This window comes from Echiichthys vipera (genome assembly GCF_963691815.1).
Source record: "Echiichthys vipera genome assembly, chromosome: 15".
Classification (NCBI taxonomy): Eukaryota; Metazoa; Chordata; class Actinopteri; order Perciformes; family Trachinidae; genus Echiichthys; species Echiichthys vipera.
Window position 1 is genome coordinate 23993917 of NC_139840.1, and position 15000 is coordinate 24008916.

The window sequence follows — 15000 nt, forward strand, 5'->3', positions numbered from 1 at the left end:
TATCCTCCAACACACACTGCCATGACCGGTTGCCCCCAGCGACCAGCTATTACCAGAGACCTTGCGCTGCGTTTCTGTGCCAGGTCACAAGACATGTGACCCAACAGCGAGCACAAAAAACAAACATACGAGCCTTCCTGACATTGATGCAAAGTCGATGTTAAAATACGTTCCTGCTGTTTTACGTTAAATAACTGTGAACATTGTTTTGATTTTCCCGTCTGCAACTTTACTGCTTTGGTTCACAATCGTAGCTCCAATCAGCATCATTTCCAGATGCAGCAGGCTGCTGTTTTCACTACCTGTCCAGCACCAAACAGTGGATGGACAAAACTAGCGATTAGCCTGTGAAGAGGAGATTTCAGCAGATAACGAGCCGGATCCCGAAAACTGAACATAACAATCCTCAGATCAACAGAAGCACGACCCCCAATGAATTGTAGTAAATGTACAATGCGTATATCAAGGTTTTTGAATGAAGCTTTGAATCTTTTATTTTATGACATCATCACCCTAAAAAAAGCCTCCAAAATCCTCAATTTGCGTCAGGCTGTTCTCATTAACGGTTTGTAAATGAAACTCTGGAAATCAGCTGTCATAGTTTAACAGCGCTAAAATCTGCCAAGGGAGGAGGATCGGGGTGGAGGATGGGTCCCAGAACACAGGACTTTCCCCTGGGGGAGCCGTGTTTGTGTCCCGGAATGGGACTAAGACAAACCACAACCTTCTGTTGAATCTTAACCGAGTTGTTTTAGTGCCTAAACTAAACCATTGTGCGTCTACTGGTCGTTTTCACAGCGTTAATTGGAAGTCATTTTTCTTAAGATATCATACACATTGTTGTGTATAAATTTCCGTAACACATCATATAAACCTGTTGATAAGATTACATTGATAAAGTGATTGTTAAGATTAACTTCATTTAATAAATATAAGTCAGTTTTGTCCACATAAATACATCCTATACAGCCACCACTGGAATCTCATTTTACAGTGTAATATTAAATTTAGCGTAGCACGATTTTTATCTGCAACTGTGCAGCAACTGTGCTCAAAGTTTTGCAGTAAGTTTGTAGAGAATTAAGCCTGTGAATGTTCTCATTTGTCCAGGTAATCGTTATCCCCAAAGCAGTTTCAGTCAAAAGCAAAACCAAGTCCAGTTGCTTTTGACTGAAATTGCTTTGGGGATTTGTTTTCTCTTTCTGTTTTGCTGAGTTTCCTCTGCACTACACTGTTGTGAAGTATACAGAGACCATGCCAGAGTATCTGTTGTCCTGCGATGGGCCGCCCCCCCCCCGCTGGACTTTAGATCCTGACCCAGTCTTTGCGCGACACTGCTCTGACAATTACGTGTAAGTACACACAGGGTCCCTAACAGACTGCAGAGCCCCAACTCGTGCCGTCCCATAGGTCATTATGCTTGTTCCTGGGAAACAAGCTAGGTTTAATATGGTATTAGTGCTGAGATAAGAAAGCTCGTCTCTGTGGCTGCTTGGTTTATGTTTCTGCGCCCACTGGCCTTTTTTCCCCTTCTCCCCCTCAATACTGAGTATGTAACATACAGGAAACAGAGCAAGACAGATAAAAAACACTGAAGAACAGCAAACTAGGCCAGGCTGTGTTTTAAGATCTGTTGAAATAGTCTCTTTCTTTCACTGTGGTGGATTCACAAATAAAGTATTAAAAACTGATAATACAATCAAGTATGTTTTATCTTTTTTTACAGCGCTGCAGGAACAAGGATCTGTGCTTATAAGGAAAGCAAGAAGGAAAGATCAGGTTGTGTTAAGCACTTGTGCACTCGCCCACACACACACACACACACACACACACACACACACACACACACACACACACACACACACACACACACACACACACACACGCAGACGCACACACCCTCCCCTGTTGGGTGTAGAGGAGAATCAATATGTCTTTGAATGAGGGTCAGAAGGGTTGTCTGCCCAGGGAGAGCTGACAGATTTGCTCTCTTTTGCTCTGCTAAGCCCCTGCCTGCATCTAAAACCCTGACACAACACACACACATATAGATGAAGAAGCACACACACACACACACACGCACATACAAACAGATGGAAAAGAGACAAACACAGAGAGAAGATGTGACGCTTCTCCAGGAGGGCAGAATTCCGAGCATTTTGCCGCAGGGATGTGATATTAGACGTTCCACATCGAAATGAACCCTGCTGCGTACCCCGCTGAGTGTGTGTACGTCTGTACTGTATGTGTGTGTCTGTGTGTGTGTGTGTAAGTGTGTGAGAGAGCCTGGTTTCTTAGAAGAACACAATCTACCTACAGCCTCTGTGAGCGTCGTAACTCAGGGTAGGACGCACTAAACACAAGGAAGGAAAAGTGCAATGCATGAAAGTGGAATTAAACGTAAACAAGTACAAGATTCTCCTCCTGCTCTTGACTTTTAACTCTCATCAAAGCAAACAGCAACTACCACAGATACCGCTAAAAGAGACAAACATAAAGTGGTGATGGAAGTAATTGATAAAGAAACATGGTCATTTCAAATGGTCAGAATCCAAGCTAGGACTTCTTCTTCTTCTTCTTCATTCACTACACAGGGAACTATACCGTCGACAGGACAACAGAGGAGCAAAAGATGACTCAGCAGGATAAGGAAAGCAAAAAGGCAGGAAGGATGTAGTTGGTATGGAGGTGCATTAAATACCATCATACACCACTTAATTTCCTAATGTCCCTTTAGATGTAGTGAGTGCACATGTCTTAAATATCTAGAATAATCTCACAGGGTATTTCTTAAATGCCTGATTCAGTACATTTATAATATATTCAAAAAGCACTTGTTTATAACCTGAACAGTCAAACGTCATTACATCTCCCTAGAATGTATAACAATTTGAGGTTTTATTGTCTTTATTTAAAAAAAAAAAGATTTATATTTTTTTTAAGATGAACATGGCAAATGGTTGAATATGAGATTTTTGACATGAATGAGTATTGAATGTAAATCATTCCGGTGACCGCTGCTATTGTGGAACAGGTGTAAAGTGGGCTGTGAGGTCCGACAGCACAAAAACACCACAGGGTTAAGCAGATAATAGCCTTAAATGCTGGATATTCCTCCTCTTAATGCAAAATGACATCTAATGGATGTGATTAAGCTGATCAAAGGACCTGAGGCCGTATGAAATGGATCACATGGATTATAAGAAGAAGAAGACGGTGAGAGACAGTGTGTGCAATGTTAACACGCCTTCTCCCCTCTTCAGTTCTTTGTGTTATTTTACTTGGCTGTCTCTCGATCGCTCCTCATCCTCTCACCGATCATCACGTCAGAAGTATGAATATTTTTATGTGTGTGTGTGTGTGTGTGTGTGTGTGTGTGTGTGTGTGTGTGTGTGTGTGTGTGTACATGCATCCTGTGTGGTTTAACATACTAGAGCAGCAATTAGTAATCACTCATGGAGCTAATGACATCAATCAATGAGCTTTTAAAAACCAGCCAATTGATAATTACAACCATCAATGGTCACCCATGGATTCATTATAGTACCGCACACTCTCTCTCCCACCGCCTCCTTCCTGTTATGCAGCAACATTTCTTTCACCATCAACTACTTACTCACATTTTCTTTAAAATGTCTCAAATATTTATAACAAATGGCTTATTAAATCAATAAGCCATTTGGTCTTCTTTATCACAAGAACGCGGTGTAATCCCAATATATACATATGTGTTTTTACATTACTGAGCTTTTGTTTGGTACATGTGCTTGATTCTACTGTATCCTAACTGCAAAGTCATCATCACTATATGCCTTAAAATGATAAAATACTCAAAGTAGTAGGTAATTATATTATATAGGCCATGTTTGGCTCCGGTTATACTAGCAAGAACTAGACTTGTTTTTATATCTTGCAACCATTTTCATCATGTACTGTGTGTTATTTTCCACCTTGCTAGTTAACAGTCTCTCTCCGTTTGCAGCTAAGTTAGTAAGAAGGCTGGTCTGATCAAAAAAAAGGAAAAATAAAAACACATTTGATATTTTTATACAAGTGCTGTTTATGTGTTAGCTCAAAATGTTCCACCCTGTTAGCTCTACAGATTAATATGAAATATATATACCTGATATGAGGGTTATTGTTTGAGTGCCTGGGATTGGCCAGTATGTTTTCAGTTAAACATGCCACTATTATATTATTATTATTATAAATTATTATATAATGCAACCCCCCCCCCCCCCCCCCAAAAAAAAAAACAGGAAAAATCTTTTTTTTCAAAGGTTTTGAAGCTGCATAACAGGATTATCATCAAAAAAATATCAAATCATTTTATAACTTATAAACGTAACTTATTCACTTATTAAACGTAGCTTAAAGGATGTTAAATCCATAAGGGAAAGAATATTCCAATATACCATGACTTCAAGAAGGCCACATGTGTTAAGTTGACAGGATAAATCCAGAGGAGACAAGGTCTTTGGTAAACTGCATCTTAACAAGCAAAAGGCAGAAGGGAGAAAGAAGGAATCAAAAGACAAAGAGGAAGGGATGGAAAGAGATATGATGATGAAACATATAGAGTCGGTGTCGTGAGCCAGAAACAGGTATGAAAGAGGAAATCCAGAACTGAAACAGCAAAGGAGAGATGGCGACGCGTTATTCTTTCTCTTGGTTTTACCCACTTCTCGCTTTCACTGTCATATGTTATTCAGAATGGATGCAGCCACTATCTGCCCTCTGAACAACAGCTGAGGGGACTTCTCTTCTCTCTCTTCTTGACTCTCTATTTTTCTGTTGCAGCTTTTCCTTCTTTTATTCCTATACCCAGAACCTCAGCTTTTAAGTCCCAGAAGTCAACTGGATCTGTTGCGTCCAATATGAGTTTTATTGTGACCTTGACCCTAAAATCAGTTTCACTCAGTGAAAATGAGGTACGTGTGTACAGGATCTGAATATGAGCTAACCTGCACATCATATACGTGCACACACGTCAAGTAATGGTGTGTGTGTGTGTGTGTGGGTGTGTTTGTGTATGCACATTGGTGTGTGCGCGTGTGGCGCGGATGCACAATTACCAGGCAGGCGCGAATCGATAGGTGCCTGCTGACAGATGGATTAGCACGGTAAACAGATGATACACACACCTCTAAATTATTCATCTGCTGAACAGTGGGCTGGGTTTCAACACACACCCGGTGACGGGGGAGAAGAAGAGGGAGAGATAGGTAGGGGGAGGGATAGAAGAGAGGAGGGAGGGGATGAGTTGTGAATAAGGAGGATAAGGATGAAGAGGAGAGCCTGAAGAGGCAACTTGTGTTTCTTGAGTTTTACTAATTTCTTCATTTGCAAATTCACCTGCAACAAAGGTCACCACCTGAACTCAAACCTGAGATTTAATGAGTGCAGCGTGTGTGCATCGGCTCTGCTTAGAGGAAAAAACACCTTGGACAGACACTACGTCCCCCTAATGCCTTTTAGATATGCAGAGGCACCACAGGGTCAACGTGAAGTGCCTTGTGAGGCATTTCAGATACAGAACACACACACGTGAGCAAACACCGACACACTCATCCTTTCTTTAGCCGCATCTTTTTTCTCAAGTGCGGACAAATCCGTGATCATCGGCTGTTTATGCCTTTAACAAAGCCTGCCGCACGAATGCCATTTCACAGGCGTGCAAACACACACAGCAGAGGTAGGAGGAGGACTGTGGATAAACCTGATCATGCCACAGGAGAGACGGGCACCGTTAAGTTTGGAGTCGATGCGTCTCACAAGCAGGGAACTTTTCATAGAGGGGACACCCCCGTTCAAACCAATGTCCTCAGATGGCATTTCATCAGAATTTGATCTAAAAAGTGGATAAAAATGTACATATTATAGGAAACTAAAGGCGATAGAAAAGCCTGTAAATACACAGGTTTCAATGAGACCTTTGCTTCCCCCAGAGTGCACTCCCAATATTGAATAGTGAAGATTCTGGTGCATGCAAATCATATGAGCATGCACACACACATTCACACACACTCTGGCATGCATATGAAACACCCATTATTGATTTTTTTTCACCTTTCTAAGGGACTTTAGAGGCCTTTTCTTCGCAGCAGATGCTAAGATGTGTTCCTCTGGGATGGCTGCAACTTTTAGTAGCAAGGAGGAAGAAATCAAATGTGCTGAGGAGACACAACGATGTCTGACTGCAGCTTTCAGCTTCAGGGAAAGAGTACTTCACTGTCAAATAATAACATGATATTTAAAGATGTGTTTCACTTCCAAAAAATCTACAGGTGCAAGTGGTTCAAGTCGCTCCTGTCACATAAAAAAATAAGGTGTGTGTGCGTGTGTGTGTAAAGAGCCAGTCCAGCTTTGTGAAGCGACAGTGCGTTAAGAAAAGCTAACGATCTCGAACCCACAACTCCCCGTCCTCTTACTCTCTCTCTCTCTCACACACACACACACACACACACACACACACACACACACACACACACACACACAGACACACACATACACACACAGACACACACACACACACAGACACACACACAAAAACTGTTCTTTCGCATCATGGCCGCCATCAGCAGGAACCAATCAGATTTGATGAATAATTCAATATTAAAGAGGGTGTGACCAAGACAGGGAGGGGTGGGCTCTGCTCACGCAAGTGGGCTTTTTGGAAACGGGCCTGCTGTTTGTGTGTATGTGTGTGTGAAAGTGAGAGAAGCAAAGAGGGGGGGGGGGGGGGGGGGGGGGGTGTCACACAAGACTGCATCCACAAACTGGCTGCAGATTAGATTACTGAGGAGAAGAGAGGAGGGGTGAGGAAGAGAGAAGGAGATGGGGACAGAATGGAGGGAGGGAGGAAAGAGAGGAGAGGAAAAACAGAGGCCTACTGAGGAGAGAGGAATCTGTTAACACATCTGCATTAGGAGGTGTCGGAGTGCTGGAGTGAAGCTTCTGCTTCATGCTTCTGCAGGAACACTTGCAAACTTTGTTGAACACCATGAAGCATTGTACAGATTAGAATACACCTTAACACTGTATATCATTTAAGTGATATACAGTTAAACCATGACTCTTAAGAGGATTACACAGCTTTCTTTGAGCATGCTGGAGCACATTCACTTTGGTCACAACTACTGGAAACTCAGTGAGTGACAGATGCTGCAGAATATTTACATGTTTATCTTTACTGATCTTTACTTTGTTACAAAATGTAAAAAGCAGAAAGGCACACGTTCGGGGCTGTGGTACACCGTGACCTTATGTGAGCTTGTGTGTGTGTGTGTGTGTGTGTGTGTGTGTGTGTGTGTCTGTGTGTGTGTACACATATTAAATGTTAAATGTGTGTTGTGTTGCCAGGTGTGCTGTGGTTGTATGAGGCTCAGTGGAGTTTTAACGCAGGGTTTTTATTGGCCAAAGCTGACATCACCGGGGGAACAAAGTGGAATTCCGGAACTCGGGAAATAACGAAGGCTGGGGCTGGGACTGTGTGTGTGTGTGTGTGTTTGAGAGAGCGATTGTCTCCGTGCTACAGGAATTGTGTCATTTTCCCTTTTAAAGCAACCCTGTTTCAAGAACTCCCCGAATGCAAAGTGACATCCTGTTCTTTGATTTTTTACATGTTTCCACTTTTTCTAGCACATTTCTGAATCAGGTAAAACAGCAGTGGGAACAGCTGGAGTATTATTACACCATATTAGCAGGTGTTCACTCATTTGAATAATAAAAAAAAAAATCCCATTCCAAAAGGTGGGGAAATTAAATTACTTTCCAGGAATATTTTTCAGGGCGTCACAGAGGGAATCCTCTCATCTCATCTGCTTCATTTGCTTTATATCGGCTCCAGTGGATCATTTGTGTAACCTACCCCTCCACACACACACACACACACACACACACACACACACACACACACACACACACACACACACACACACACACACACACACACACACACACACACACACACACACACACACTCACACACACACACACACACACACACACACACACGCACACACACAGATTTGTGTCCAAATGGAGTGGCTGGCCCGACAAAAGGCTCGACAGGAAGCGACTAATCCTTGATCTGCGCAGTGTCGCAACAATGGCCGCAAGACGACTCACACCAAGTGACACACACACACACACACGCACACATAGACAATTGCTGCTCGCTCCCAGTTGCCACCCAGGGAGAGAGAAAGGGAGGGTACTGGCTAAAAAAGAGAGATGGAAAAGAGAATATTCCCAGTTCCCAATGACTATTTCATTGAAAAAAAAACGTTTCTAACAGCAAAAGAGAAAATGCTAAGTCACAATGAACAGCATCAAGAAGCTCTCAGTACCCTGTATGAGGACTGTATGGATCAGATGCATGAAGGCTGGTATTGACAGGGAAACAGACACACACACACTCCTCACCCTGGGGGAGCTGCCAGAAGGGCAGAAGGGCACACACTTGGGGGTAAACAAAGCCACCACAAGTAGGACAGTACCCGGTGTGTGGATGTGTGTGTGTGTGTGTGTGTGTGTGTGTGTGTGTGTGGGCGAGTGTGTGTGTGTGTGTGGGGCACATAGTGGAGACTGACAGGGAGGCAACATGAGAGGGACAAGCCTTTTAACATCTGGCTAAGCACTGACAGGAAGACACACACACACACACACACACACACACACACACACACACACACGCAGGCAGGCAGGCAGGCAAGTCCCAGTCCTAATTATTAGAACACTCTTACTTAACTTAACCCTGCCACTAGACCGTGACAGGCAGAGATGGAAGGGGGGAGAAAGAGGGGGGAGGGAGAGGTGGAGGAGGGCAGATTTTTGTGAGGACAAGGAGAGGGATGAGTGTTCTGTCTCCTTGGCTGATTTTTTAACTCTTTGCATGCCATGGCAGGGGAAGAAAGCATTGTAACGGAGGGAGAAGTAATACATTAAAAAAAAGAAGAAAAACTTGACATTAGCGGTCAAGGATCGCCAACCGCAGAAGACCCACCCACACGGTTTGATTGACAGTTGGTCTGTGGGAAGTGCAGCGCAGAAATCCCACAATAATATCTGCCTAGCACTAAATATGGAACTCCAATTGAAAACAAAATCTGTTTGTCATCCATCAACATCACTATCATCTGTCTTTCCTTGGTGAGAACTCACAAGCGGTTTATTTTTCTCCACTTTTTTTTCCAGTTTGGTCTACTCCATCCCCAGAAAGGAACAACACACATGACATTTGCTCTTTGTGGAAGAGGGGGGAAAAGGATGAAGATAAACAAAGAAAGACACAGAAGAAAGGCAAAGAGGAGGATGAAGAGGAGGCCTCTCGCTGTGTGTTTTAACAGCTGTGTGTGATGCACTCTGGAATACGAGAAAGAGGTCTCTGAGCAAGTTTGGAGTTTCTCGGATTTTGAATATTCATTTAACGTCATCAGTTCGGGTCGAATGGGACGTTCTGTCAGTGCAAAAGAGTGACTGGACTAATCAAAGCAAGCACAATATGTGCGAATGCCACACAATCTCAGCAATATCGACCTGTCAGTGGTGTGCTTTCCTATGAATTCCTCTGCTTTTATGTCAGTCAGGCAGATGGGATCTGCATTTCAGTTCCCTCTTTCCATCTTTCCTTCCCTCCCGTAATCTTTTTTTCTTATTGCTTTTATCCTTTCTTTTATCCCCCCCCCCCCCCCCCCCTCAAATGTCCCTTCCCCTCTCTGTGCTAAAATAATTTGTTTTCTTTTCTTCCCCCGCCAGCAATTTCTGTTTCTTTTTTCAGTTCAACATTCATCTTCTCGTTTTTTTATCTTCTCCTATTGAGTGTCTTTCTTAATGTGCGCACCGGACATATGCGTTGAGGAACGAAAACAAGAACGAAAAAGGAGAGGAAGAAAGGAAGATGAGGAAGCTGGGTTAGGCATTCAGGGTCAGGTTCAGTGTAAATCTCTCATCCTTGTAAATGTGGAGAGTGGGGAGAATGTAAACAAACAGACTACAGCTGTCACACACTCATATGGGGGAAAGATACACACAAACACACACACACACACACACACACACACACACACACACACACACACACACACACACACACACACACACACACACACACACACACACACACACACAGACAAACAAGAGGGAATGAGGGAGGAGGTGAATGAAAAATGATGGAGAGATGGTACAAAAGAGAAGAAAGGAGCAGGGGAAAACAAAGATGATGGAACGTGCTGGATACTGAGACACAAACACCCTTCACATTGACACGTCGTGCAAAAACATCAAATCCTCTTCACAAACAAACAAGTGCACTGCGAAAGAGGGGGGGATTGTGTCATTTGTCAACATTCCCATTAATTCCAATCACACATCCCATAATTCCATTCTCTCTTCTACAGTACACACACACGCACACGCACAAACACACACACACACACAAACACTCGCTCTCCCCTTCATTCCTGTGCTAAAACCTTCACAATGTGAACACAGTAAATGCTAATAGCTTCTACAATAATATGACATGCATAGTCCTCTTAAGGCATGATGGGGCCTTTATGTGCAGGTTTAGCGGGCTGACAGGTTAGCGGGTTTGGTTAACAGCCAACGTGCCTGTCGGTGCAGTGGGGGGATTTGGGAGGGCTTAGCACAGAGTAGGCCACTGTAGCTTGGAGTGGCATGCAACAGAACTTGACAGGACTACATGCAGGGAAGTTAGGGTGGTTGGGTTTTTTTCAAGTTGTGTTAATATCATTTTCGCGTGAGTGTGAAGCAAAGAATCAAGAATCACCTTCACGCGTGGGATTAACTAGCATGACAGATGATCGGATTGTAATAGGATAGAACTCAAACACATACATCTGAGATGCAAATAGATGAATGCAAAACAGGTGGAAAAGTAGCGGTATTAAGAATCTGCATCACATTTAAAAATGGCAGTTTGGATATTTTGAAGAGGGGTTGTTCGGGGTATCCATAGTCACTGTACTACTACTACAGTAGATGGCGGTCAGCACACCCCCCAGAGTACTTGCACAGAAGCAAAGCTATGTACTGCTCTGGACGGGGGCACACAGCAAAATGTATTTTAGCCTCCTAGAAAAATCTGTTTGATTGTAGGCTATGTTTGACTGTAGGCTATGTTATATTTAGTATATTTTGACCTCTTTACCTTGTGTCCTTTAGCGCGACATTAATTTAGTATAGAGTTATCATCACTTTAATGGCAGCCATAAATTGTATCCATGTAAAAAATATCAACATGTGCAATTTACAGATATAATGGCACAAATGGATTCAAAGTCCATAAGCCAGACATAAATCTACAAAGTCATGCTCACACCGGGTGTTTTCCCTTTGTGAGTTAAAAAACGTAGCAAACTTAAGGTTTAACTTAAAGCTTTGGAAACCTGTGAATCTAAATCCTAGCAGTTTAAATATTTGTTTGCCATTGCATACATTTCCAAACTCCTGACAATAATATTCAACCTTTCATAGCAGCATCACTGTGACACTGTATGATCTCAAGCATTATAAACCTCTTTTCACTGTGAGATTTTCCAAGAGGAATGTGTGAAGCAGCGCGAAGGTTGCTAGTTAGCTAATGTGTGTGTGAAACAGTGAGAGCACTGTTCTCGTGGGATTGTACCAAAGTGTTGTTTGTTCTTTACGCCTCCACTGGATAGCCAAAACCAGTGAAGGAGAACCCATAATTCTTAGCTGGAAGCAGTGCCTCTGCACATCCAATTGCATTAGAAGCCTATGGTAGAGGTGGAGGCTACTTGTGCCAAGATTTAACCTGATTAGATACAGATTCAGCCGTTCCAAAAGACAGCACAGGAGCCCTGGACCCATCTCCCGTTCTATTTCTGGCCTCAGTCTTAGCGCTCACAAATCTGTAGTGATAGCATGGCAAAACCACACTTCACTTGAGCACTGTGCCAGTACTCTAGTAGCTTCTGCAAACCCATTACAAATGGAAAATGTGTACTTCAAATGCACGTGAAAAAGGTTTTAAATCAACAGTCTAATTAGACGACAACAGGCAGAGTTGTCATTTCTTTCTTTCTCTTCTCTCTTTGTCCGTGCCCCTTTCCCTCTCCTCACTGTATGCACTTTGATATCTTTCTTCTCTTTCTTATTCCTCCCCAGTCAAGCCACTGGGTGTCATTTTCCCAATTTCCTTCTCTCCATTCCTTCCTTCATCCCTCTCTTTCTCACCCTCTCTGTCTCTCCTGTTGTGGTCTTTTTATCGGATCAGTCTCAGGTCGTCGCCTCTGTCTCTCATGTGTTCCATCAAGGATGCATCCCTCAAACACACGCACGCACGCACGCACGCACACACGCACACACGCACACACGCACACACGCACACACGCACACACTCTCTCCTTCTTCCACAAGAGGTGGAGGAGGAATGAAAGAGGGAATATTTAAGTAAGTGAATGAATGAATCATGAAAGACATTCTCTCTTAGTTAAATTATACACGATAGGCACGTATTCTCTGACGGTGTGTCTCCTAATTTGTCACAGAGATCCGATGCAGCTTGTCGACATGTGTAGGAGATGTCGGTGCTCATGCTGAGAGCTGTTTGTGTGTCTGGAAGAGTGTTTATGTGTTTGTGCTTAGAGCTCTTACAGCCCCTCTACCGCCTCCCATTTATTACACACACACATGGCCTGCCAAAGTTTTGGGTATGTGGGTAAATCTTTTGGCAACAGGGCTGCCAGCATGGAGCTATGATGAATGCTGATGGCAAAGAGCATGGCTTCTCTCTGAACCAGTCCCCCCACCACACACACACGCACACGCACACGCACACACACACACACACACACACACACACACACACACACACACACACATGAACTCACAAAAACACTAATCAGATTCCCAGTGCGTGAGGGCCAAATGGCATCCTTCCACTGGTGAATGCTAATGTGACCAGTGGAGCTTGTGGGCTTGTGAAACAAGGATAGGGAGAGCCAGGAGAGATGATGACAACAGAACATAGATGGGATTGTTTATTGGCGTGTGTGATGCTAGTGAGTAAAAATTTGCATTCTTTTACAAATTGCAGCAAGTTGTACTTTGGTTTTAATTTGAGAGTCAAAATTAGAATTGACTGTGTGCGTGTGTGTGTGTGTGTGTGTGTGTGTGTGTGTGTGTGTGTGTGTGTGTGTGTGTGTGTGTGTGTGTGTGTGTGTGTGTGTGTGTGGTGTGTGTGTGTGTGTGTGTGTGTGTGTGTGTGTGTGTGTGTGTGTGGTGTGTGTGTGTGTGTGTGTGTGTGTGTGTGTGTGTGTATTGCTGTCTAGTTTGGGACATGTGTCTTGCTTGCACATTGAATCATTACAGTCATCTGAAATGTAATTCTAAAATATGGTGGTTTAAGTTGTTTTAATAAAAAGTTGGATGTGTGACATTGTGTATCAGAGACCATATATCAGTGCAGCCATTTCTAATACGCTAAAAGAAAATGCATAAAAGAATGTGGTGTGACCCTTTCCTATCATACTGAAAAACTGTACGCCATATAATTTTGTGTCATTACAGGAGCGTGTTGGCACTGATTCCTGTTTGAACTGGAGGAGAATTTCACAGGATTCCTGTGTACATCTTTGTAGTTTAGATGTTGTGAAAATGTATTATGTGAGCACATTATGCAAAAAGTACAGATGATCTGTCTTAATATGCCTAACAAGCTTTCCATCCAAACAGGTGGGTGACAAATATGTAACCAAAAGCCAACATGACATTTCTTTTGAAGCATGAGCTTAATGCTTCTTTATAGAGTCTCTGAACACCATTCATTTACAATATTTTCTCACATTTTGTGTTTTGATAAAGATGATGGTGAGAACCGTCTAACATATTGCTTATCATTGTCAAATTTAAAGCTTATGCCCTGTAAGATTATGTTTCCATGTTTTTCCTATCATTTGTCACCTTTCTGTATGTGCCATTCAATGTGGCTCAAGTTTCCTTGAGTGCAATGTAGAACAGATATGAATAGCTACTTACAGCGCTCAATGCGGTCCTCTGGGCTGGAGGAAGTCTCTCGATCGGACAGGAGGCCTGACACGGCGAAGATCTTTTTCCCACTGTCCTCCACTGCTTTCAGAGCGCTGCTGGGAGAACCTCCAGGAGGGATCTGGGAACCGCCAAAGTCATACTCTTTCCCCTCTGCATCAGAGTACCGCAGGTGGGGTGAAGCGTCTGCATCCAGGCAGCCTTTGAGGCGCTTGGCGGGGGTGAAAGCAGACTGATACCCACCTGGCACTCCATCCCGATCTTCTGGAGGTGAGGCGAAAGGCCTGAAGGCGCCGACACCGCTGTGATTCAGCATGCTGATTGGGGAGCAGTCCAGGTTAGGTGGGGCAAACTGATGATGAAGATGGAGGAGGGACGGAGGAAAATCTCTGTTGGGGAATCCTGGTGGGACTCCGCCTTGGCGGTGGTACATTGATGCAAAAGTATAAGAACCATTGTTAAATGGCAAATGGACGTCTTTCTCTACAGAAACGGGGACGCCAAATGGACGTGGCTGCTGGCAGGGAATTGAGGCATCGCGAGAGGCTTCAGCAGTGGAGGCCAGGACCATGAGGGCTGGGGAGGCCAGGGGATTGGGCAGGTAGGAGGAGCTCTCCATCTTGAAAGCTGCCCTGTGGAGATCCATGGCTGGATGGAACAAAGAGGTTGTAAGAAATTTTAGGAGGAGGAGGAGATGATTCCTCCTCAATAAAACTTGAGACAATGTCCAAGAACTTTGGAAAGGGTGAAGGAAGAGGCTCTGAAAAAGAGCAGTTTGTAAGAAAGCAGAGTGTTCTTTGAGAAAACCGCCAGGTTAGCTTGAATTCAGTTCATTTCTCTTCAATGGAGCTAAAGTGAGCGAGTCTGTCTCCAGCCAAATTTACTTGAGCTCAGTTCAGTCCAGATCATTCCGTGCCAGGTAAGTGCGGTTGGGTATGCTCAGTCCTTTGCAGACTTCACAGTTTG

At 43.6% G+C, this 15000-nt stretch overlaps 1 protein-coding gene across 5 annotated transcripts in view; it reads right to left on the minus strand.

Moving 5' to 3' along the window:
* rnf220a (ring finger protein 220a) overlaps positions 1 to 14680 on the minus strand; it is a gene marked incomplete at its 5' end in the record, with an annotated part of 160303 nt that extends 145623 nt beyond the window's left edge. For all 5 annotated transcript variants that reach the window (XM_083929031.1, XM_083929029.1, XM_083929030.1 and 2 more), the window contains one exon: positions 14026 to 14680. In XM_083929031.1, coding sequence (XP_083785157.1) covers positions 14026 to 14680 — 655 coding nt within the window. The remainder of the gene's footprint in view (positions 1 to 14025) is intronic.
* Between the last annotated feature and the right edge of the window lie 320 nt (positions 14681 to 15000).